Source organism: Camelina sativa, chromosome 12 (genome assembly GCF_030686135.1).
Source record: "Camelina sativa cultivar CO46 ecotype springtype chromosome 12, ASM3068613v1".
Taxonomy (NCBI): Eukaryota; Viridiplantae; Streptophyta; class Magnoliopsida; order Brassicales; family Brassicaceae; genus Camelina; species Camelina sativa.
Genome location: NC_141891.1, coordinates 6048977 through 6069592, shown reverse-complemented (window position 1 = coordinate 6069592; position 20616 = coordinate 6048977). Strand labels below are relative to the sequence as shown.

Here is a 20616-nt window from a genome sequence, read left to right as displayed (position 1 = left end):
TGAGATACGACACAAACTATACAGTTGAGTTCACCAAGCCAATACTAATATACAAAAGTAACATAAATCGTATTATCAAACATCGATCTTTCTGCTTTTGACCGCAATATCAACGGAATAATGTGGGGTGAGAGCTAGTAAGACTATATTAAGGCCGTCGCATTGAGGGCCAAAATATGAATTCATACAGAATAAATTCGCCGATGATTTTTTGTTTATTTCTTAATGTAAAAAAGCCAAATACTGGAATAGAGAAGATACCATATACACCAATATTTATTTGTATTCAAGTGAAAGAATGCTATTAGATGCGATACTCGTTGGATTCTACTTTGACTTTATGACCATTGGTGATTGTTTTTCTGTATGCTTTATGTGTCGATTTTTTTCTACTTACATCAACATCTTTCTTAAAGAAGCACATATTAAGGAAAATATTTTGTAACTATCTAATGGGTATTAAGTTCAACACACAAAAAAGAAAAAACAACCAAAGTGGTACTCCTCTGGTTTTTTTTACTTGTCATTCTAGACTAAAATTTTTGTTTTCCAATACTTGTCATTTTAGGTTTCCAATGCATATGTTTGACAAAAGTACCAATTTTATTCCAACTACTTAAATGATTTGACCAATAAAAAAATTAAAAAATGTATTAAAGAAAGGGTATAATAGAACATTGATCTAGTTTCTTAATTTGTATGCAAAGCTCTAGAACGACAAGTAAAAAAAACCGGAGGGAGTATTAATTCATGGAATCTAATAATTAATGACTCCAATAGATATAAGAACATTCATTGTATCTCAAAAGCATATTTTAAAACTCTCACTAAGTTAGTTAATTATATGATTCAAAAGAAATAGTTTTGATTGTGATAAAGAACTAACATTTGACACATGATATATATACATACTGGTACTCTATGCTATTTTTTTTTTTTTTGAATAATATGTTCTCTATAATTTCCTTACATAAATGTTAAAGTTATAATCAAATAAGTGGACAAAATATTTTGTCCTGTCTTATTTTTGTCATATATATGAAAATAAATTCTTGATTGGAACATAATCTCTAATCATTGTAGGAAAAGAACGCGACAGATGTATGAATGAGAATTTTACAACATTAAATACAAATTAAACATAAATTTTAATTATATACAGTATATATATATATATATATATCTATAAATATGATTTTTTATTTGTTTTTGTAAAAAAACGTATAATCCTCGTTTTCCATCTAGGATAAATGCTGGAATGAACCAACAAATGTGACTAAAGCATAAAATAGCGAACACAAAGCCGATAATAAGGATTAAAGAGGTAAGCCGGCCTTTGTGTAACGTTTGCATTATGTTGATTAAAGATCTAACTATTATTATTTTACAATTATAAACCATGATGGCAGATTGATCATTATTCGCTTAACGATTACTAGGTCGTAACGCCATGACATGCTACTGAAATGAACCTTAATGATGGCATGGACCCAAACTCACTTTTAGTTAAAGGCGGTCATGCGAACTTAATAGGAATATATGCAAGCCATAAAGGGATAAACCTATGTTTAACAAGCTGACAAGAGCGGACACGTCTGATCGAGCTTCTTGACCGTGATCAACCCGGGAATCAAGAATCTTTGGGGAAATACATTTGAATTTTTATAAGAAATTATATAAAAAATGATCTGAGAGTCGCAAACGAATAATGAAATTAAGGTAACGTGTTGATAAAATAAAAAGCGAAATGTATGTACCTAGATATAACGGTAGAGGTATGTATAATGTATATCATCATATAAATATCATGCAGGTTAGTGAAATGATAGATAATTAGAATGCCATTATAAAAAGGGCCAACAGGCAGAAAAATGTTGATGAAGACAAAAAAATTATCAAATGCTCGGGATGGTTCTTGTGAGGATAATTGTTGCTTTTGGTCCCTCATCGCCTCACACCCGATTAAAGATTCACATATCTAAAACTTGAACATGACACATGATGACACAAGAGAATTTGATCACCGAGTTCCCGGCCTCTAACCCGTACGTCTCGGGTGGGAATTGTCTCCCACAACTTCCACTATATGAAGAGGTTACACACACCACTAACTTGTGATGTTCTTTGGTTTACAGATTTTGGTACACAAGAGGATACAAGAACAAGAACACAACAAATAAGGAGAAAGCTTCTTGAAGAAGAACCCTCTTTTCTTCTCTTTCTCTAGAACTCTCCTTGATGTCTTGTCTCTCACCTACCTCCACTTTATTGATCGATGAAACACACTTATACATGTATGCATTGGGCCAAATCATTTCCAGAATCTTATTCTCCTTTCCTTAATGCCAATTTCGTCTGGCCCATTAAGGCCCATTTGTTTTGTGTTTGTCAAACCCAACAACAATCTCCACCTTTTGACAAAACAAAACACTCATCGACAACAAGAAATCTGAAACCAACCTCTCCTCTTCTTCTGTTCGTGAAGCCAAACTTCAGCGAACCTCCTCCGACAAACTCCGCCTCCTTATCCGGTGAGCATCTCTCTTCTCCGGTGGCAACCAGTTTTTTTTTTTTCTTTCACCGAGCCCTCTCGTTCTCGACATGGAGAAGATGTAGCTTCTTACTTCCCCATGGTATAGCGGAATTGGAGGCTAATTCCGGTCATCCCTGCATGTTTTCCGGCGAAGCCAAGCTTCAGTCTCCACCTGTTTCACGGCGGCTCCCAATTCCGGTGAATCAAGAGACATTATCTCAACTTTGGTTCGATGAACCATGTATCACCACCATTCTCGCTGGCAATCTCCTTCAGCTGCGATCACTACCGGTGGAGCTCTTCTCTTTCCTCTTTGGTGATTTAATTTGTAGAACCCGAGACATCAACTTTGTCTCTTATCCATGCCTCTTCTCCCGAGCTGTTCCGTTTTCACCCGCGAATCACGCCATCGCCGTCACCGTCCAGCTCAGGTACCCTCTAATCTCTCTCTTGTCTCTTCCTGACACTTAGTGATTAGGATCTTCTGAGAATTGCCATTTTGAATCCATTTTAGGTGATGAGCTCCACCTGGAACCAATTACTCTCCATCATGGCTCCACAACCTTTTCCAGGTAACTCCTTCACAGCCCTGTCTCTTCCGATTTCCAAAAGACTCATGAAACTCTAACTTCAGTTTCATGTCTACTCTCACAGCAGCTCTAGTGTTGAACATCCCATGTTCTTCTTTCTCCTTGATGACTTCAAGTAATCTCCTAACCATGAATCATCTTCCTCTCTAGCTGCTGGAGTTTTCCCCCTTTGAGCCACCAAAATCCTTACTTGGATTTTCTGAATTTTCATCTCAGAAACTCCACTTGGAATCAGTCTCCAACTCTCGACAACTGATTCTCCAGTCTCCACAAGTAACCAAACTCCTCTTATTATCGGTCACCTTTTCTTGGCTCATACTTTCAAATTCAAGAACTAACAATGAAGAACTAAAATGTTGTTCCTTGAATCTTAACCAACAGCTCCACCTGGAATCTAAGTCTCTTCACAGTAATACCAGATGCCTACAGGTAACTCCCTTAACCCTCCTAATCTCCTTTTATCGACATAGTTTTAATTTTAATTTCCCAAAGCTGACTTGTTTCTCTGTTCTTCTTCCTGTCAGCGTATAATGTCGATTGGGGTTACCTGGAGCTGTATCTTCCTTCAGACGACATTGAGGAGATCATAGCAGGCTTGTTTCCCTTCCTCACACTTCTGCATTTTCCTTCCTTTGCAGCAACTCCGACGATCTGTTTCGTCCTTTTTGCTGTTCCAATGACTCCAGGTAAACAATTGTACCTTGAATCATTTTCTTTTGTCTCTGGATTTTTTTAATTCTGTAAGACACCATGAAACCTTAACTTGGTTTTTTCTTTCTTCAAAACAGCTCCACCTACAATCAGAGTCTACACCTTGCGACTTCTGATTACTCACAGGTACCTTTTCTTTTCTCCATTCCCTTGGATTTCTTGGAACCGTGACTTGCTGTGGAACCTTGTTTTGATTTCCTTTATGTCACATGTGCCCTGATCTTAGATTCAACCCCTTAGTAAACCACTTGCCAGAAACTTGAATCATACTTGCCTCAGCCCTTAAGACAATCCATGATTCCAACACCTTTCTGTTTAAACTCTTATGCCTTGGACGTTTCTTTGTACCGCTGTTAAGCCTAACAGAACCCGCCATCAAGCTACCATCTTGCTAGATAGACTTTCGACACAAACCTTGATCCAAACATCTTGTTTAAACAGAATCTTGCTGACAAGTAAACTTCCTGTTGAATCAACTGCAGAAATAACTCTTAAGTCACTCATGCTTCATTTCCTTGAAACAGTCTTTGACTTACTCTTCATCTGTTTGAGCACCTTTGATTTGAGCATCACTTTGTACCGCTGTTGTTATCAACAGAACACGCCGCCTAACTCCACCTAGCTAGGAAGACTTTCGACACAAATTTCTTTGCTCATCCTTTGCTCAAACTATTCTGCATCAGTGCACACTCACAAATTCAAAACCATTGCTGCCTCCTTTGAACTTGTCTTACACTCATCACCAGCTTACAGCCTTTGCCACACTTCCTTGCTGTAACCACCACATTTAGCAAAACTGAGATTGAGCTTACTGCCTTTGTTTCAACAACCATAGCCTGAATCCATCTTGTACCGCCATCATCATCACTGATGGAACCCGCCTCCAAACTGATCCCATTTGGAAGACTTTTGATACAACCTTCATTCAGCTCTTGTGCTTAAATATCCTCTTTTACTAGCAGGTTTCTCCACTAGGAAACTCAATATCAATCTCTTATCAATTTGCTAAACCATAACACCAAAGACTTCCCTTTTACAGCAACTTCCTGTCACACCACACTTGTGACAACCCTTTTACCGCTGTAAAACACCATTCTACACAATACTTTTCCTTAGTATTTGGGAATCCACTAACACATCAATGCCTGCTTCACAACCAGCCCTCAATTCTCTTCTTGTGATGCCAAAGGAAAACAAGTATAACCTTTCCTTCTGTCAATGCAGCCATGCATTGACCTCCATTAAACCTGAGACTAAAACTCTTCACCCAACACCTCTCAAACCTTACTGAATTCTTTCAGAGTTATCGACCTGCTTTGCCTCAAGCAGTTTCTAGCCTCATACTCATCTGCTCTGATTTTTTTCCTTGAATCTTCAACATCCTTCTTGAACACCAAACTTACTGACTTTCAACAACCAGACAAGCAAGATACAATCTGATTCACAGCAAAAAATCTTGACTTCTCCATTGTTAAACTCAGTCTATCTCCTTGTGTTCTTCCAAGCTAAGATTCCTTCAACTTAAGCAGCCTTGAGTATCCTGAAACTTCAGTAAAGAACATCACAAATACCTTGTGATGGCAGCGCCGACTTGAGCCTTTTGGATGATTATTCGATTCCTCTTTCCACAGCCTTGAGTTAGTCACCTTAACCCATGCTTTCTTAAACTTGAATCGAACTTACTGCAGAGAAACTCCACCTTAAACCAACTCACCGTTGATTTAGTCTTCACAGATCAAGAACGCCTTCAAGATCTTGTGTCTTCTGCACTAGTCTCCAACTTTTTTTTTTTTTTTTTTTTATGCTGGCATACTTGGACCTGAACCATAACCATAACTCTCCCTTGATGCAACTCTCTTGTGTCGTGTCATTAGAGGATCTTTCTGATCTCCTAACCTGAGATCTCTGCTACAGACTCAACCTTCACCTGAGAATCTGTTATCCTCCACACAAGATGACTTCAACCTTTAACTGTCATCTTCTTCCTCCTCCTTTAGATCTTATGAATCAGAGAGCCTGTGCTCTGATACCACTTGTGAGGATAATTGTTGCTTTTGGTCCCTCATCGCCTCACACCCGATTAAAGATTCACATATCTAAAACTTGAACATGACACATGATGACACAAGAGAATTTGATCACCGAGTTCCCGGCCTCTAACCCGTACGTCTCGGGTGGGAATTGTCTCCCACAACTTCCACTATATGAAGAGGTTACACACACCACTAACTTGTGATGTTCTTTGGTTTACAGATTTTGGTACACAAGAGGATACAAGAACAAGAACACAACAAATAAGGAGAAAGCTTCTTGAAGAAGAACCCTCTTTTCTTCTCTTTCTCTAGAACTCTCCTTGATGTCTTGTCTCTCACCTACCTCCACTTTATTGATCGATGAAACACACTTATACATGTATGCATTGGGCCAAATCATTTCCAGAATCTTATTCTCCTTTCCTTAATGCCAATTTCGTCTGGCCCATTAAGGCCCATTTGTTTTGTGTTTGTCAAACCCAACAACAGTTCTTGATGTGGCACCACGTGTTGCCACGTTTATGTTTCTCTTTGAGGAAATATCTGGTTTAATGTATTTATAGATAGCTTTTTGCTGGTTAAAATTTTATATATGGATTTGCTATTTATTAAGATTTTAAACACAAAGTTACATTTCTATGTTTGAGTTTTTTTTTGTTCTATTTTTTTTTTTAGTTTTTAGTGTTTATTATTTAGTATGTATATTATGGATAAAAAATTCAACATTTTAAAGTGGCAAAAAGTAACAATTCTAAAATATTCGAAATAAAATGACAAATCCAAAAAATGATGAGCCAAAAACGACATATTCTGTAAGAGTCCTTTAATTCTTTAATCCATCTTATTTTATATTATCATTACTATAAAGTTATTAGTTTATAAATTTTCAACTCAAAATCAATTGATACTTTAAAGATTAGTCTATATCATTTTAGGTTTTGTTGTTTTTTTATAATGTGATTCCTAACAAAAAAAATATCAGGTAATTAGATCACAAATACTCTCTAGTAACCAGATGTTCATCGTATATGAAACCACGTAAGCTCTATCTTAAAAACACGATTTAACAATGATAATTCAAAACAGGGAAATGAAAACGACACACTTAATATCAGGATGTGTGTACAAGTCACGAGACAATTCTTAATCTAGACTTTATGTCAATTTCTCGATATTATTAGTAAAACATAAATAAAATACGTGAAAAAAGGAAAAAAGAATACAGATGAAATTTGTATAATTGACATCAAAAGATTCGGAATGATATAACTTAGAAACATGGGAAATTGTTATCTACAAGTAATAAGCATCTTGTATTCTCGATTGTGATTGGCAGCGCAATATATATATATATACACATATATACATCAATCTCATAATGCATTGAACTCTATACATTTTTGCTACTAGTTTGCAATTTATGTTCTTGTAAAAGAGATTATGATTAAGTTTATAAATAATTAAAATAAAAAGGAAAATGTTATGTTTATTAACAATTTTTTTAAAAAATAGATTTACTGCGTGTGACTTTATAACTTTACTAAAACCACATATACGAAAGAGTAGACTCACCAATTGACGAAAGGCTCACAAAAAAAACTTTGGAGAAATAATCGTATAGAATAATTTATGCATGATGCTTTAATATACTTTCTTTCATTGTCAGAATAAAGCGAGACATCGTAATTTTATGGATCACCAAATGGTATCTTTTTTTTTTCCCTCTCAATAAAAAGCTACTTTCTCATTGTTTTTTTTTCTCTCGTTAACTTAACTTTTTCATTTATTTTTTTTTAAAAAAACTTAACTTTTTCATTGTTATTTTTTTTTTCCCAAATATATACATATTCATGATTTAACCACCAGATAAACATTAATATAGATAACTAGAAAAGATAAATGTTCTGTCTTATACTCTTCTTGACGATACATTTTATAACGAATTAAAATACTAGTACGTTATATGTTATGAAATGGTATTACTAACTATGTAAAAAAAGGCTGATGCATGTATAATTTCATTTTACAAACGGGGGCCTTTTGCACCAAGAAAAAAAAAAACAAACGGGGGCCAAGTTATGACACAGATAAAGCTGAAACCTATTTTGCTTACTAACATTAAGGGTTTTCTATAGAGTTTCCACTGTATCAATATTCCCCATATACAATAATATATATATATATATATATATATATATACACACCAATCATTAGTGTAATTTAAGTAGACGTGTAAGTTGGGATGCTTATAAGGCCGACACATGGATAACGTGCGCCAGTATAATTCACAAAATAAGTATGTGTTTGTAATTAATCAGTGTAAGTGACATTCATATGTCTTTGTATATAGGAAAATAAAATAAGTAAATAAATAAGAGAGATATTTATAAGAACTACATCTTTCTAGTTTCTTATTTCAAAAGTCTAGTAGTTTCTTTTAAATTTTATACAGTGTATAATACTAGCAGGGAGAAGAGATAGGGAGAGAAAATAGTGTTGATGAAAGAGGGGCAAGTTTGATTGGGGGAGGTTGAAGAAGCGTGTGATCGAGAACTTTGAGTTTATGATTAATTAATATTTCTTTTGTTCTGCCGCCGCAATGCTATTGGACTTATTCATAGTTTCCTTTACGATAACAATAAAAAATTAGGATAATAAAAATATATGTGGTCAATTTAATTCTTCAGGTTTTCCATCATAATCACATGAAATGATATAGTATTATATATATATATATATATATATATATCTTTGCATTTTAGCCAACTACTGTAATTGCAACATGTATAATGTATTCATATACCCTCTTACATATGCGGGATTTGAACGTCAAATAACAATTGAGGTCAAATTATATGCGATCTGTGTAGTAATATTACTAGATGCATGCATATATATAAGCGGATGGAAAATAAGATGGAACTTGAGATATTAGTAAAGAGTATACTACATTAATTAATTTAACATATATTTTCTGGTGTACAAATTAATTAGTTATTCATTGCTCATTTTGTTTTGGATTAAAAACTCATGACTTTGACAAAGTACCACAAGATATATTTAGAATGCACGTAAAAAAAAAGAGAATACTGATAGATGACTTAAACAAACTGACCATTTCATCACATGTGTTGAATAATCTCATTTGCTATGGTTCACAAATCTTACATTCTGATCTTATGATAGGATGTATCAACTGCATCGAGCATCAATCAATCATCCATAAACAACTGAAAACATCAAAGTCTCATTAATTGTGTTATTATTTTTTGATAAAACATCAAGGTATCTAAATCTATCATTGGTTGATTTCTTCATTCTATGAGGAAGTACATTTAAAGCATTTTGTAAAGTTAACAATTAAGGTTTTTTAGCGCCAAACTTAAAAAGATAATAGAGCATATATATATACACTATAATATTGTGTATTCTGGTATTATGTTTATATATAGAGTTTGTATTCAATCAACTGTTTGTGTTATATATATGAAGGTATGTCAGGCAAAACTAATTAACAAAAATGTTTAACGTCCTTGATAGTTTCTTAAAGATACTTTATCGTATATGTAGATTAATTAGTTCCACGAAATAAACTCTTATTATTATCACAAGTAGATTATATGACAGTTACGTATCAATAATTAGCTTAAGTTTGTCTCGTAGGGATTGCAGCCATAAAAAGCTGAATTCATATAAATCATCTAAGGAGAGATAGATGGGACAACGTGGATAGCATAAGGTCCATGCATCGATAGGCCTAAAGCATCTCATCAAAACACTAGAGCTAGCCCTAGCTATATAATAAATACGTACCCACTATATAGATAATGTGTATTATTTGTGTGTATGTATATTTGTGTGTGTCTTTCGCCTAAGCCTATAGCATTTGAAAGCTATAGACCAACCGAAGAGAGGTAAAGGAGAAGAAGAAATCTAATAAAGTTAGAAAGGAGAAATAAAAGAGAGACATCACTTCTTAGATATTGTTTTCGCTTTTCGAACTTCAACCTCATGGGACCACTAACGAATCTTTTGTTGTTTTTTAAGTTTTTTTTTTTTTTTTTTTCACTTATTAACTTTTCTTAATTGAGAAATTTACTCAATCTCTCGGGGTCGGGTTACTTTTATCCATATGTACTATGATTTTTCTTTTCCTTACAATCAATCTAAACGGTACCTTTTTCTTTATTTGGGATTGTGTCCCGAACCTTATTTCGATTCGTGTCTATAAGAATTAGAATTACTAAGAAAACAAAAAATACAAAACATATTATATCCAAGTCTCTAAGTCTTGGTACCAAAAAAGCTGTATGAAATAAATATTATTCTGTCTGCTCTCACATAAATTGATGTTTTAAAGAATATTTTTTGTCTCTAAAAGATTGATTTTTAAATAAAAAAAACTAAAATTATATTTTTACTTTATACTATTTAGTGGCATAAATTATTTCAAGTGGCATAATATTTAGTGGATTATGTTTTCTCTTTCTACTATAAAATAATTATAAATTAGTTTAAAAATAAAAAGCTTAACTTTTTCTTAATATGTGTGAAACTATTGAAACATCAATTTATATGAGACAGAGGGAGTACTTAAATTAAAAAAAAAAACATAGTTGATTTGTATTATAACTACCAACCAACAGAATGACACACGAATTATTAGTTACACAAGGAAACACAATTACTAATAACTTTATCAAACGATTATGACATAAATGTGTCCGGATCCATCCGAAATCCCCTCAAAGATAAATAAATTATAAATAAAAATGGCGACTAATAAGTGTTACTAAACTAGGTTATCCTATACGACGATCAAGGAGAAAAAAAAATGAGTCAAAGATCTTCAAACTTAAGCATATTCCTTAGCTGAAACTAATCAAGATACCATTGCGACAAAAATAAAAATAAAAAAGTAATGAAGAGTAATTTACAAGCTTCACTCATACTATAATAAAACTGAAAGAAAAAAAAAACTCAATTCAGACGTTTCGGGTAACTGACAACGTGGACTACATAGACATGCCCATTGACGCTTCTTCGTGACTTCATCTGTGACCAATAGCCTTTGTCGAGAGACACATTTGATGTGTGCAGCAGCAGAAAGCCAGAAAGAATCCCCCTCTCTCTACACACTACCAAAATATCACACGTTGCAAAGTGGGCCTTAGACAAGTGGATCAGGCCCAGTGACTTCAACGTCGCTTCTATGATAAGGACAAGACAACATACGCATAGGTACATAAACATTACAACCCTAAGCATGAATTATTAGGCATTTATGATTGGTATTAATGTCATAATTAATGATTCTTAAAAGCTACTCTCTAGTCTGTTTAGTATTATTTAGATTTGTTTGGGACCTTGATTGTAACCTGTGTAGACCAATGTGTCCGTGAGAGTTTATAAAAATGCATAAAGTCTCCATCACAAGTTAGGTCTTTGGCAATCAAATATACTATAGTACTTATAGATGATTTTTCGAGATTTCCACTTTTTGCATAATAAGTGAAGGCTTTTTGTATGGATTGGGCCTAGTAAAAAAAAGTTTGAGGCCCATATCTCTCTCCTTGTCTCTCTCTCTCTCATCATCATCAACAATGGGTTTACTGGGTCAACTTTTTTTCACCAAGAAATCAATTCGTCACCTTTTGATATGGGAATGTGACAAAAATCATCAATCTGGGTTCTGTCTGATTTTTTTTTTTCTTGTCTGATTCGTTTGTTCTGGCGATTCAACTCTTCTTCAACGCCCTGAGTCACCCCCACGACATTAGATAAAATATACTACTAAAGTAAATATATTTAATTTGTATAACTCCCAACCAACAGAATGACACACGAATATTAATTACACAAGGAAACGCAACTACTAATAACTTTATCAAACGATTATGACATAAATGTGTCCGGATCCATCCGAAATCCCCTCAAAGATAAATAAATTATAAATAAAAATGGCGACTAATAAGTGTTACTAAACTAGGTTATCCTATACGACGATCAAGGAGAAAAAAAAAAGAGTCAAAGATCTTCAAACTTAAGCATATTCCTTAGCTGAAACTAATCAAGATACCATTGCGACAAAAATAAAAATAAAATAAAAAGTAATGATGAGTAATTTACAAGCTTCACTCATACTATAATAAAACTGAAAGAAAAAAACACTAAATTCAGACGTTTCGGGTAACTGGACAACGTGGACTACATAGACATGCGTACACATTTTGATTAGATGCTATATCCTCTCTCTCTCGACGAGAAAAAAACCATATGCATCATAATCTAACTTCTTCTAAAATATTCTTTTTAAGAAAGTTATTAAAAACCAAATAAAACACAAAGCATTTTATAGAGAAAGAGAAAAACGTTTCCTTGTTCAAATCAAAACTTTTCTTCACTTGGCACTGGCGAGCTGGGAACGGATAAGCTTGGCGGCATCAACCATGTTCTTGAGGGCGGGCTTAACCTCGGTGTACTTACGGGTCTTAAGACCACAGTCAGGGTTAACCCAAAGGATGTTCTGCTCTAGGACAGCAAGCATCTTGTTCACACCCTGTCTGCGATTTCCTCAGAAGATGGTATTCTTGGAGAGTGGATGTCGTTGAAGTGGGAGTAGCACATGTGAGTGTGGATCTGCCAAAAAAAAAAAAACCACCAGAAGCATATAAATAATGAGCAACCATAAAAGCGTTACACTACGCGAGACTAGGTAGTAGGTATGTTGTTTTTTGAAGCAAACCTGGGTGCTGTCTTGGACTCCACAGTTGGTGATTCTGAAAGACTGAACAGCCCAGTCCAAGTAGAAAGCATGCTCGGATTTCCTGAGTGGAAGTCCTTCTCTAAGTGCAGCCTCATCAATCTGAATGACACCGATTCCACCCTTCTCAAGATCCTCGACTTCGTCCTTGATGGCCAAAGCGATCTGGTAACAGGTTTCGTGCCTACAAAAGTTGGCTACTTTCGGCACTATGATTTAAAAAAAAAATAAAAAATAAAAATTCCAATTCTAATTTGCAATTTATATAAGATACACTCAAGCACATAAATACACATATTTTATATTGTGCTTAAACTAAAAAAAAAAGATGTAATTAAAATACAATGTGTAAATTTATAAAATAGCTTTCGTAACAGTTTCTGCTGGTTACCATTTTTGTTGTTACCAAGCTCCGATTTCTTACATTTGTTGGAGTTGAAGCAAAAAAAAATGGTTGTGAAAGGCTGAAAGCTATTTTTGTTTTTCACATAGTATTTACATTACTATTTTCTTAGTTCAAGAACATATAAAATATATGTGGGGTGCAAAATCAAAGATTGCTGAAACTTGTTTTGTGTGTGTGTGTGTTTACATGAATAAAAATGGTTCGTTTATATAGAAGAAGAACATTGGCCAAACTCAAGAGACCATACCTCCATCGTCTAATATGGGCAGCCTCCATTATGCAATGTTTTGACTTCTGAGTTACAAGTACAAACATTACATGTGACATGTTAATTTTTATATGAGTTTAAAGATAATAATAATCTTTACGAGGTGCTCTTCATTACAATTTTTACTGTACTCAGAAATGTTTTATAAATCATTCCTTGGCAAATGTTAAAATTTTATCTTTGTTACGGTGTCTTCAAATTCCCATCAGACTGCTACCATGGAAACAAAAATTCGTAATACAAGCAGACACTTAACATGATCCGAGATACAAAAGACCAGATGTCTCTTGGCCACGAGCTTATGGTTGTCACAGACATAACTGAGTAAGAAGATGTTAAGATGATTTTGACTACTACATACCACTTCTACATCGTTTTGGAATAAACTCAACTGAATGTTGGTGCGGGTTTAAGTCTCCCAATCTTTCATCTTCTTGCTCCCCTTTGGTTTTGCAATAGGAGCATCCATGCCTGCCATTTTCTTGTTGTATTTTTCGCGTAGAGGATCATTGGAAGTCCACCTGCACAATCATTCATTACGCAAGCAAAATTGTCAAAATCTGCAGCTCATTAAACGAAAGAACATATGCAAGATTCTCCCAACATATCCCCCAGTTTACATTTGCATACAAAGATTCAGTTCAATTCTCAGCTTAATGTTTCTAAGCAAATGCTATATAAAATCAGATTTCAGAAGCCTAAATGAGAGCTATATTTTCATATCAAGAGTCTATCCTAACTAAAATGCAAGAAAAGAAACGCAGAAAGCAAATAAACAAACTTACGGGTTACTCCAATCTGTTGTGTCCTCATTGACAAGGTGAGTCCATTTAGTTCTTCCACTACGACCAAAGTGCTTGACTTGCATAACTTTGGGGAGAATGGATTTGTCCAACCTATCTTCTCCAGTTGGAGCAGAGAAGTCGCGCTGAAATATACCATCAGTGCCAGCAGAACCTGCCTCATCATCAGGATCAGCCTGGAAGAAGGCACCCTTGTGGTAGTATTTTTGCATAAAGTTCCACTTCTTTTTAGGCTGAGCTGAAGAAGGTTTCGGATTCTTCCTCTCCCATTCTCTCCTCTCTTGCTCAGTCATGTTCCTCAACTTGTCTATTTCTTCCCTCTCTCTCAGCAAAGCTTCCCTTGCATCTCTTTCTCTCTTGATCCTACCGATCTCTCTAGTCTTCCAGACTTCATACTCCTCAGCTTCATTGAGTTCGTCATCAGTTTCCACATCTCCAATGTTTGCTTCTTCCAACAGCACGTTCTTCCGTATCTCTTCATCTTTCCTAACTTCCTCAACCACAATTTGCTTTGTCTCTACTTTCCTCAACTCCAGTTTTCTCTTAGCTAATTCCTCGAGAGCTTCTTCTTCAGCCTCAAGTCTCTCACGCTCTGCTATGGTATCTCTCTCAGCTTTTGGTACAAAAACAGGCTTGATCATGGCAATACCAGGCATGTCATCCTCTGAATCAGTCTCGTACTCAGACTCCTCCTCCTCATCCTCTTCTTCCTCTTGTATCTCATCATCTTCTTCTTCTAAAGGAAGTAGAGCAGCCTCCTCTTGAGCTCTTTTAAGATTCTTCTCTCTAATTCTTCTTCTTCTTTCTTCCAAGGCATCTTCATCATCATCATCATCATCATCATCATCTCTATCCTCTTGCTCCCTTTCTTCTTCCTCCGTAGATACAACCTCAGCCTTTCTAATCCGCCTATGATCAGCTCTAACTTGGTCACGGTCTTCAACTCTGGTCTGAGCTAAACGGCGCAGCCTTGGATCATCCTTCCTAGAAGAAACCCCTAAATCATCATCATTCTTTGGAAAAGCTCTATCCAAAACAGAAACCGTCGTCTGCATCATCCTAACATCGTCATCATCATCTTCGGCCTCATCAGCCCACTCGGGAGCTTTTCCAGGCCAATACCTTCTCACTCTAGTCTGTCCAATACCACCTCGTAGTTTCTCCCTTACAGCAATCGCAGCATCACTACTCACCCCCGCCGTGACAGACATATTTGCACTTGCAGAGTAACCCCGAACTGAAGCTATCTGTTTCTGCAGCATAAAAAATAATACAAAGGATTTTAGATTCAAGCTTTTTTAGCATCATTAGTGATTTCACCAGGAAAAGGCACTATATATCACATAAAGCACAGAAACATAAATAAACAAAGGACGCTCGAGAAAAGGCAAAAGGGGATCGATCTCCTATAAAAAATCTTGAGTTATATGTGAAAGCTTGGATCGACGTAGTTAGGGGATCTAAATCAGCCACATGAAATTAAAAAAAAAAAAAACGAAGACGACAGCAGCTATACAAACCTAAATCGTACAAAACCTAAAACACGAAGACACTCGATGATTTTGAAGGAGAGATAGATATCCAGAAGAAATCGACGAAAAATTAAACGAACTTACAGGTCCGGAGATTGATGGGATTGCAATTCAGAGAATTAATGCGAGAGGGAAACTGAGGCGGGACGGAGGAAAAGAAGAAGAAGAAGAAGAAGAAGAAGAAGAAGTTACGAGGTTGAGGTCGTGAAGCCGGACGGTTAGCAAACAACACAGCCACGGGAAAACCAAAAAAAAAAAAAAAGCCACCCGAAGTCTCAAAATCTCTAGTGGGCTTTCATGGGCCTTTCAAATATTTGGTTTACTCGATAGTTGAGCACTGTTAATTGTTAGGGGTGGTGGTGTGGGTTATATATATTGAACCAACGAATACGACAGAATTTCCTCGTTAGTGTGTAAAAATGCGTATGTTGTCTGTTAATGTTATGTACCTATGCGTATGTTGTCTCATGATTTTATACCCCAATTAATAATTCAGAGCATAGACGTTTTGGTCAAGTATACCTTCTTCGTGACTTCATCTGTGACCAATAATAGCCTTTGTCGAGAGACACATTTGATGTGTGCAGCAGCAGAAAAAATCCCCTCTCCCCCTCTCTCTACACACTACCAAAATATCACACGTAGCAAAGTGGGCCTTAGACAAGTGGATCAGGCCCAGTGACTACAACGTCGCTTCTATGATAAGGACAAGACAACATACGCATAGGTACATAACATTACAACCCTAAGCATGAATTATTAGGCATTTATGATTGGTATTAATGTCATAATTAATAATTCTCAAAAGCTACTATCTCGTCTGTTTATATATTAAAAAACAACTATTTTTTTTTTTTTTTTGGGACCTTGATTGTAACCTGTGTAGACCAATGTGTCCGTGAGAGTTTATAAAAAGGAAAAATGCATAAAGTCTCCATCACAAGTTAGGTCTTTGGCAATAGTACTTAGTGGGTATATTGAAATAATGATTTTAGAAGATTTGATGAGATTTAGAAAATTTGAAATTTTGATAGATTTTAGGGAAGTTGATATGATTTATAGTAAAATTCTTTGAAATATCACCTAAAACCATGAGATTTGGATTTGTGTATTTTTAACTAAACAAATCCTCTCAAATCCTCCAAAATCCCTACAACTTATTAAAATCCAAATCCACAAACTGTTTTGAATAACAGTGGATTTTAAAGTAGATTTTAAAATCATCATTTCAATAACAATGGATTTTAAGAGACTTTTTAAAATTCATGATTGAATAACATAGGATTTGTAACTTTTATACAAATCATTTAAAATGTCAACTTGAATACACCCCTTAGATGATTTTTCGAGATTTCCACTTTTTTCATAATAAGTTGACCCTTTATCTATGGATTGGGCCTAGTAAAAAAAGTTTGAGGCCCATATCTGTCTCCTTCTCTCTCTCATCATCAACAATGGTTTACTGGGTCAACTTTTTTTCACCAAGAAATCAATTCGTCACCTTTTGATATGGGAATGTGACAAAAAAAAAAAATCATCAATCTGGGTTGTCTGATTTTTTTTTTTTTTTTTGCCTTGTCTATGACTTTTTGTCTGATTCGTTTGTTCCGGCGATTCAACTCTTCTTCAACGCCCTGAGTCACCCCCACGACCACGACATTAGAGAGAGAGAGAGACGATTCATATATTCATCTTCTTCTTGTCCCGTTGACCTGTTTTCGATCTGGAAATGGTGCTGTTGATTCTAAGTTAAGGGCTCTTAATCGGGTTTGTAAAAACAGAGAAGGTAAAATTTGAATGGACTTGAAAATGGATAATGTAATTGGGGGCAAGTTTAAGCTTGGTCGGAAGATCGGTGGTGGCTCTTTTGGAGAGCTTTTTCTAGGTATCAAAATCGTTCCTTTTTTTTTGTTTAAATCGTTTCTAATGTGATCTGTTCTCTTATGTGTTGTTTTGTTAGTATTCAATTTTTTTTTGGATTACGTTTGATTTGAATCTTGTTCTTGAATATGTATATTTCTTTCAGCTGTAAGTCTGCAAACCGGAGAGGAAGTAGCTGTTAAGCTGGTATTATTTATTCATATCTTTTATCTTTTCTTTCTCATTAGTTTTGTATCAATCTCATGTGGTTTAAGATTTTGAGGAGACGACGAGTAAAAGTTGGAATTTTTTTTTAAGCTTTCTCCCGTCAATTTGTATCAATAGAGTCCCATTTGCGTGCGTTTATCAGCTAATGTATCATCCATAGCTTCTTTAAGTATCAAAAATACTCATATATATATTTCGTTGCTTGGGGATTAGACAAACGGATTATATCTAACGTTTTGTAAAAAATTTTGAAGGAGCCTGCGAAAACTAAGCATCCCCAACTTCATTATGAGTCGAAGATATACATGCTTTTACAAGGAGGAAGTAAGTGTTTACAACTCTGATATGACTTTTTCTGGTCAAAATCTGTAGCTGCTGCTATATGTTAAAAAAAATATATGCTTTAGCTGTTGTGCTCATCTGATATCGCATTTCTTGGATTTAAAGGTGGCATCCCTAGCCTCAAGTGGTTTGGGGTTCAGGGAGACTACAATGCGATGGTCATTGATCTGCTTGGGCCGAGTTTGGAAGACTTGTTCAACTATTGTAATAGGAGGCTCACTTTGAAAGCAGTTTTGATGCTTGCAGATCAACTGGTTAGTATTAATTATCAAGTGGTGTGGTGCTGCTTTCACTTTGTCAAGGCAGAAGAAAAATAATGTATTTGTTGATTTTTTTGTAGATTAGCAGAGTTGAGTACATGCATTCAAGGGGATTTCTTCACCGTGACATAAAACCTGACAATTTCTTAATGGGACTTGGTCGCAAAGCAAACCAGGTGCTTTTTTTTTGTGTACACTTTCTGTTATGCTAGATTCCATCTTTCTTCTTTGTTACTAAACTTGAGTTTCTGCTTTAGATTTCCTACCGTACAAGAAGCATAATTTTGTTTTTTTGTATGCTGAAATCATGTCCTGATTGATTTTGTATCTAGGTGTATATCATTGACTTTGGCCTTGCAAAGAAGTATAGGGATCTTCAAACACATAGGCACATCCCTTATAGGTGATTTATAGTGCTTTCATGGGCACGTTATATAGACCTTTCATTTTTTATTTTTACTTAATTCTTACAGATATACTCATGTTGTTTTCATTATAGGGAAAATAAGAACCTTACTGGGACAGCTAGGTATGCTAGTGTCAACACTCACCTTGGAGTTGGTAAGCAATTCACCCACTTGAGATTTGCTCCAAATTTGTGTAATACAATTCCTAAAAAATGTGGCTGTTTGGCAGAACAAAGTCGGAGGGATGATTTGGAGTCTCTTGGTTACGTGCTCATGTATTTCCTGAGAGGAAGGTTGTGCACAGAGATCCTATTTTGTCTTACTATATCTTTGCACGTGCTTGTTCTGGTCTGATTTTTTTTCTGGGGTTTTCTTGGTTCAGCCTCCCATGGCAAGGACTAAAAGCTGGCACAAAGAAGCAGAAGTATGACAGAATAAGCGAGAAGAAAGTTTCAACTCCTATAGAGGTATGGTAACGACATACTATGGCTTAGACACTCTTGACTGGATCTCTATCTCATTGTCACATAGATCACAGGTTAACTGTTTGTTACTATACTTGTAACAGGTCTTATGCAAGTCACATCCACCGGAATTCGTATCATACTTTCAATATTGCAGGTCTTTACGATTCGAAGACAAACCAGACTACTCATATCTAAAGAGGCTATTCCGAGACTTGTTTATCCGTGAAGGTTTGCATTTTCTGTGGCTAAACTTTTACTTGTTGATATCTCTATAAATGTTCCACTCTTATTGATAATAAAATGGATTCACGGTATCAGGTTATCAGTTTGACTATGTATTCGACTGGACTGCATTGAAACACCCTCAGAGTTCCAGATCCCACTCCAGCTCCCACGAAAGGGTGAGTACACATGTTGTCTGTAAATTTCTCTATCGAGTATCAAGTGTCTATACTCACTTTGATGTATTGATCTCTTTCTTTAGCATCGAACCAGCAGACCAGGGATGGCTGCGGGACCGTCTGCTGAAAAACCTGAAAGGATTTCAGGTAATCCTAAAACTTTTTCCAAATATATAACTCTCCTCAGATAAGAGGTTGTCGGTTCTGATTTTGTGATCCTGTCTATACTCTTACAGTAGGGAACATCCGCGATAAATTCTCAGGTGCGGTCGAAGCATTTGCTAGAAGGAACGCTAGAGGACCAAGTCCCCATCAAAACCATACCAGACATCGAACTCTTGACGAGATTCCTTCAATGAAACCAGCTGTGGTAAAAAAACAATATAACCATCCCAGTTTTATATACAATCACCAATTCTGATAAAAGAATGTGCATGAAATGAATCTTAACTATTTGCTCATTCTTGATATGTCATTTTTATTTGTCAGAATATGGTATCTGAGAAAGGAAGAAACACTTCAAGATACGGAAGTGCTTCAAGGAGAGCAGTAGCCTCGAGTAGTAGGCCGAGCTCATCAGGAGAACAAAGAGAGAGCCGGGAGTCTAGCCGAGTGGCATCAAGCGGTGGTGGGAATGTGAGACCATCTGTCTTTCAGAGAACACAAGCAGCAGCTGCTGCTGTGAGTGGATACGAATCAAAGACAGCCTCTGCTTTTAACCGAGACAGAGTGGCTGCTTCTAGGACAGCACGTGACGAGGCTCTCAGAAGCTTTGAGCTTCTTTCCATCCGCAAATGAAGCCTTGAATGGGCTCTTCTTATCTGTAAATTGGATTCTTGTTTACATATATATGTTGTTTGTTTGGTCCTCCTCCTCTCCGTTTCCACGTAACTCCCAATTTTTCATGTATTATTATAATTATTATTGTCATTCTCTGGATTTTGTATCAATTTTTACACGCTTTTTAATTGTAATCACGACAACTTCTTGAGCTTTAATTCTACGCTTAATG

General features: G+C 35.6%; 3 protein-coding genes and 1 pseudogene across 7 annotated transcripts; 2 read left to right on the top strand and 2 right to left on the bottom strand.

Annotated features, from left to right (window-relative positions):
- The first annotated feature begins 2756 nt into the window (after positions 1-2756).
- Positions 2757-6352, top strand: LOC147930214 (uncharacterized). Of its 3 annotated transcripts, XM_087477945.1 has the most exons (7): positions 2757-2964; positions 3048-3105; positions 3188-3396; positions 3505-3552; positions 3648-3809; positions 3912-3960; positions 6088-6352. In XM_087477945.1, exons 4-7 carry the CDS (start codon positions 3543-3545, stop codon positions 6146-6148), a joined length of 282 nt encoding a protein of 93 aa, XP_087334071.1. In that variant the 5' UTR covers positions 2757-2964; positions 3048-3105; positions 3188-3396; positions 3505-3542; the 3' UTR covers positions 6149-6352. The 3 variants fall into 3 exon arrangements, with proteins under 3 accessions (XP_087334071.1, XP_087334070.1, XP_087334069.1); XM_087477944.1 differs by lacking the exon at positions 6088-6352 and having other exon boundaries at positions 3191-3396; positions 3912-4227; XM_087477943.1 differs by lacking the exon at positions 6088-6352 and having other exon boundaries at positions 3912-4227.
- A 5596-nt stretch (positions 6353-11948) lies between these two features.
- Positions 11949-12846, bottom strand: LOC109128060 (5-methyltetrahydropteroyltriglutamate--homocysteine methyltransferase 1 pseudogene; annotated as a pseudogene). Its single transcript, XR_015573650.1, has 2 exons — positions 12613-12846; positions 11949-12506 (listed from the first exon to the last, which is right to left on the bottom strand). The product of XR_015573650.1 is annotated as a 5-methyltetrahydropteroyltriglutamate--homocysteine methyltransferase 1 pseudogene (transcript).
- A 622-nt stretch (positions 12847-13468) lies between these two features.
- On the bottom strand, positions 13469-15976 carry LOC104730488 (uncharacterized). The gene is made up of 3 exons (XM_087479582.1): positions 15724-15976; positions 14090-15360; positions 13469-13825 (listed from the first exon to the last, which is right to left on the bottom strand). The coding sequence occupies exons 2-3, from the start codon at positions 15316-15318 to the stop codon at positions 13714-13716; spliced, it is 1341 nt and encodes a 446-aa protein (XP_087335708.1). The 5' UTR covers positions 15319-15360; positions 15724-15976; the 3' UTR covers positions 13469-13713.
- A 1077-nt stretch (positions 15977-17053) lies between these two features.
- LOC104722028 (casein kinase 1-like protein 6) lies at positions 17054-20602 on the top strand. Of its 2 annotated transcripts, XM_010449664.3 has the most exons (14): positions 17054-17524; positions 17666-17706; positions 17982-18051; positions 18175-18323; positions 18410-18505; positions 18662-18732; positions 18829-18890; positions 18966-19029; positions 19119-19203; positions 19305-19431; positions 19522-19604; positions 19688-19751; positions 19841-19974; positions 20094-20602. In XM_010449664.3, exons 1-14 carry the CDS (start codon positions 17437-17439, stop codon positions 20400-20402), a joined length of 1443 nt encoding a protein of 480 aa, XP_010447966.1. In that variant the 5' UTR covers positions 17054-17436; the 3' UTR covers positions 20403-20602. The 2 variants fall into 2 exon arrangements, with proteins under 2 accessions (XP_010447966.1, XP_087335706.1); XM_087479580.1 differs by having other exon boundaries at positions 17119-17524; positions 18829-19029.
- Positions 20603-20616: the final 14 nt, after the last annotated feature.

Coding starts and splice junctions, on each gene's coding strand:
- LOC147930214 (XM_087477944.1), top strand. Junction 3,810..3,911: donor TGCTGTTCCAATGACTCCAG/GTAAACAATTGT, acceptor TCTTCAAAACAG/CTCCACCTACAATCAGAGTC.
- LOC104730488 (XM_087479582.1), bottom strand. CDS start 15,318: ATGTCTGTCACGGCGGGGGTGAGTAGTGATGCTGCGATTGCTGTAAGG. Junction 13,826..14,089: donor ACAACAGATTGGAGTAACCC/GTAAGTTTGTTT, acceptor ATGATTGTGCAG/GTGGACTTCCAATGATCCTC.
- LOC104722028 (XM_087479580.1), top strand. CDS start 17,437: ATGGACTTGAAAATGGATAATGTAATTGGGGGCAAGTTTAAGCTTGGT. Junction 18,506..18,661: donor TTGGTCGCAAAGCAAACCAG/GTGCTTTTTTTT, acceptor TTTTGTATCTAG/GTGTATATCATTGACTTTGG. Junction 19,432..19,521: donor AGACTTGTTTATCCGTGAAG/GTTTGCATTTTC, acceptor TCACGGTATCAG/GTTATCAGTTTGACTATGTA.